Genomic DNA, 4452 nt, shown 5'->3' on the forward strand with positions numbered 1-4452 from the left:
AGTTATATTAAGATATGTGTACTTTTTGTGTCCACTTGATATATTACAGTATCACATCTCTATTTTGTATTGCTTTCCCTTCAAACAATTTTAAAATGATATCTAAAAGGCTTTAGAAGAAACAAAAAGTACAGAGGGTTATTAGGGCCAGCGTTGGACAGTAAGAAAAATGAAATTTCTTCTTTAAAAAAAGAAAAGGAAACCTCAGTTTAATACAATATCCTGATTCAGCATGTAAAAGGAGTGTAAATGTAAAGCCAAACAATTGTTTTGAGAAAATGCATGTTGTGGGAACCAGCAGGTGGCGTGGTGGTTAAGGCACTGTACACACTCCCACATGGCCGACCACGGTTCGAGGCCCAGACCTGGTGACTTCCTTTCTCACTTTACCTCTCTCTCTGGTCAAAATAAAATAAATGAATGAATGAATAAAATACAAATTAATTTTAAAAGTGTATGCTGTGTATTAGATATGTTATACAAGATGCTTTTTTTTAAGTTAATGCATAATTTGTAGGCCTATCTAATTTCAGAGATTCATGCCTCTTTATTTTTTAGAATATGCTCGAATTGCTGGAAGAAATGCCAAATGGAGTTCCACCTGAAAAAGTAAAAAGTTATATCTATCAGTTAATAAAAGCTATTCACTGGTGCCATAAGAATGATATCGTCCATAGAGGTGAGTATAGGATTTCTAAAGTGGAAGACATTAAGGAACATATTAAATACAGCTAAAATATTTCACATGTTAGTGTCTTAACATTTCTGTAAGCACTGACTTTTCTATTTAAATACATTTTTAATGTATTCAAATACTTTAATATGGGATACGAGAAGTCATTTGCTCTCTAGTTCTCCTTTTGTATCGCCAAGAGAATGGATTGTAATATTAATTGGATATTGTGGTGAGATCCCTGTATTTGTATAACCAGATCTACTTATTTGTAGAAACATCTAGAGATACAAAAAAGTTCAATGGATGTGAACTTCGAAGCATACTTGGGTGTGGAGGGAGAGCAAAGGGATGGTCTCCATTGCCTTTTGGTCCTATAGATAGGACAGGTAATAGGAAAAACTCATAATAGGGATTTGTAGGTGGCCCCTAAGTCACTGACCCCCATTGTCACTCACTTACCATTCCTCTTAGACTAAAAGTCTGCAGTATGGGGCTGGCAGGTGGCGTGGTAGTTAAGGGGGCTGGACTCCCACATGGCCAACCATGGTTTGAGTCCTGAACCTGGTGGCTTGGTTTCTCAGTTTCCCTCTCTCTTCTTTCTATTACTTTCTCTCTCTCTTGCTCTGTTCCTCTCTGGTCAAATTAAGATAAATAAATAAATACAGTTAAATAAAATAATTATTCATTAAAAAAATAACGACACTCAAAGATGTTTATCAGAAAATGTTGCAGTATCACTTACTGTGTTTGAATTATCAGAGAAGGGAATGCTACATTTTAATTTGCCTATACAAACACACAAGGCTATCGCTTTAAAAATAGTCTCACTTTTTAAAATAGCTTAAAAATCATGGCCTGGCTCCTGTGGCCTAGTGGGTAAGGGAGCCAGATCCCACATGGCCAAAGGTGTAGTTGGAATCCCAGCCTTGGTAGCTTGAAAATCACGCCAGGTGCATGTGCATGTGTGCCCCAAATCCTGTCAGGATGAGAAAGGGAGAAGGGATTGCAGCATGACCACTCACCCTTGGTGGTGGTGGTGGTGGGTGCTTTCTCCCTCCCCCCTCTCTGTCTTTCTCTCTCTGGTGAGCTCACACACCCCCTAGCAAATTAAAATATAAAAGATCTTATGAAGAATATCAATTCCTATTATTTGTAGAAATAGACAATTTACATTTCTCTTGCATTTGATTCTCATAGCAATTGCCATATCACAGTTGGGGGTGGCATGAACAGATCTCCAAGTCAACTGGACATCTAGTCTCTAGGGTAATGATTCTATTGGGGACACACTTTTTGCATAGAAGAAAACATAGAAAAATACCTGATCACTTTGCCAACAACTTAACAGTAATAGTCTGTTCCGTAGTTTGAGGAATTGAATCAGGAGTTGCGTTAGCTCCCTTTCCAGCATGGCGCTGTGATTTGGTTGAGTGTATAGTGAATGGGTGGTTGTGAACTAATGGTATAAACCGTAATTCTCCAATCTACAGATTTCACTCCCTCTACCCTTTCTCCCTTGGCAAGTCTACCACATGGTATGGACAATGGGTACAGTACTCTAAAAATAGAACTGTGAGAGTCCTGGTAGGGGGAGAATTCAAGTTCATTTTCTGGGGATTTCTACTCATCATCACCTACCTCATCTCCCAGAAAAAAAAAAAGGGAAAAATAGAAATCTTAACTTATCAATGTAGCTCCAGCATTGGGCATTGATAATTGTGAGACAAAAAGAAGAGCTAAAGAAATATGTAAATACAGGACTTATTATACAAAGCATGTCTTAAATGTATTTTGTTCCTCCAGTAAAGGTAATGCTAGCTACTTACTCTCATGTTACTTTGAAGGTATCTTGTGGGTGTAAACATTTTATATTCTTTCTCCCCAAATTTGTATTAGTATTTTATGAAGTAGAAATACTTCATTGAAATGTGATGGCCTAGATTCAGTCATTCTTAAATTCCTTTCAGAGAGCTAATTAATTTATGACTTAAAGGGGAACTTTTTTTTTTTTAATCATGGTCTCTGTTTTTCACAAAAAAAAATTAATTGAAACTTTTTTATACTAGCATAAAATGTGTTACTCTGTGTTTTGCTGCCAGTTTTCTGTTGAAATTACTCTAGATAGTTCTAATTAGGTGCCATCACAGTGATGTAACAGCATCAATGAGGAGAACATAGAACATTTTTACTAATTGTTTTTTAATCTCGATACTCCAGATATAAAACCAGAAAATCTCTTAATCAGCCACAATGATGTTCTGAAACTGTGCGACTTTGGTAAGATAAAAAGAAATTGAGTACTGGTACTTACAGAATTAATCTAACACATAAGTAGCTTTTAAAGGCATATTGGAAGTAATTTTTAGGTTTTGACTTAAATTAGCAGAGGAATATTCTATCGGGTTGTATGTGGAAAAATTGATTTCAGGGGGAGTTACTGTTTTCTCTTTGCTTTGCAGAATTTTGCTTATATAGAATTTGCATGTATAGTATTTGTTTCATGAAAATTAACTCAAATCAAATACATGCATGTGCATATATTTATAAACCTAGCACCTGATGCCCCCAGAAAATGAATCTTCTAAGGACTTTCTCTATGGCATTCTGGTTTGAGTAGGATTTAAAAAAATATTTTGAATGTTACTAGCCAGGCATGTGTGTATGCTTGCCCAAAATCTTGAGAAGAGAATGGAAAAGGGATTGCGGCATGACCATCCCTCTGGGAGGTGACTTCTCACTTTCCCATTCTGTTTCTCTCCTCTCTGGCGAGTACAGGCACATGTGCGTTGGTGTGCATAATCTCAATAGGTTGGAGAAATGGAGAAGGGATTGTGTCATGATTACGTCCAGGGGTGCTCTCTCTCTTTCCTTCTCTCTATCTCTCTTTGTATTTTTTTTCTCCCCGGCAAGCACATTAAAAAAAAAAGAATAAACTAAGACTCTTCCTCTTTTCAATATTCCTTATAATAATTCAGGAAGAAAATTAAGCCCCATAAAATGTTTTATGCCCAAACAGTCTCATGATATTCAAATTCTTTTTTTTTAGAGAGGTTTTTGCCATAGAGTGTGTGTGCTCGCCAGACAGACAGAGAGACAGAACGCAAGAAGTCCCCCCCCAGGGGTATGGCCACACTGCAGTCCCTTCTCCTCCATTCTCCTCTTGGGATCTTGGGGCACACACACACATGCGCCTGGCGTGAGTTTAAGCCACCAGGTCCGGGACTCAAACCATGGTCGGCTACATGGGAGTTCAGCGACATAGCTATTATGCTAACTGCTGGTCCCGAGTCGTGCTGTATTCTAAAGTTTTTAAGTGCTTAGGAGAATAAAAAGGGGATATTGAATACTCTATCTAAAAGATCTCAGTCTTGGCATTGCAACTGTATCCTTAGCATTATGATTTTCGGGAGCAGGACCTAGTCTGAGCCTGCATGTACTTGAGGTTGCCACCTAGATCCGAGACTGTATGCTCCTCATACACCATTTACTGTGCACACATCTTTCTGTGGTCAAGGTCTGCTGAAGCACAAAGTTACTGGCATTTGTAAAGCCAGTGAGGGATATTAGAGAAATGTCTCTAGAATAATTAATAGTAGTAAAAGAAAACTCCTGGTCTATCGTATTTCTTAAAGAGTTTTAGATTGTCAGGGACCAGCAGTTAGCATAATGGCTTTGTTGCTGGACTCCCATGTAGTCGACTGTGGTTCGAGTCCCAGACCCGGTGGCTTAAACTCACGCCGGGCGCGTGTGCGTGCGTGCCCAAGATCCCGAGAGGA

The 4452-nt window shown here is 38.3% G+C and overlaps 1 protein-coding gene across 1 annotated transcript in view; it reads left to right on the forward strand.

The window, feature by feature from the left end:
* Nucleotides 1-4452, forward strand: part of CDKL5 (cyclin dependent kinase like 5) — a 143212-nt gene that overhangs the window by 82045 nt on the left and 56715 nt on the right. The window contains 2 exon segments of the mRNA XM_027775474.1: nucleotides 559-679; nucleotides 2894-2953. Coding sequence (XP_027631275.1) covers nucleotides 559-679; nucleotides 2894-2953 — 181 coding nt within the window.

The sequence above is a fragment of the Tupaia chinensis genome, unplaced genomic scaffold (assembly GCF_000334495.1).
Source record: "Tupaia chinensis unplaced genomic scaffold, TupChi_1.0 Scaffold000567_1, whole genome shotgun sequence".
NCBI lineage: Eukaryota > Metazoa > Chordata > Mammalia > Scandentia > Tupaiidae > Tupaia > Tupaia belangeri.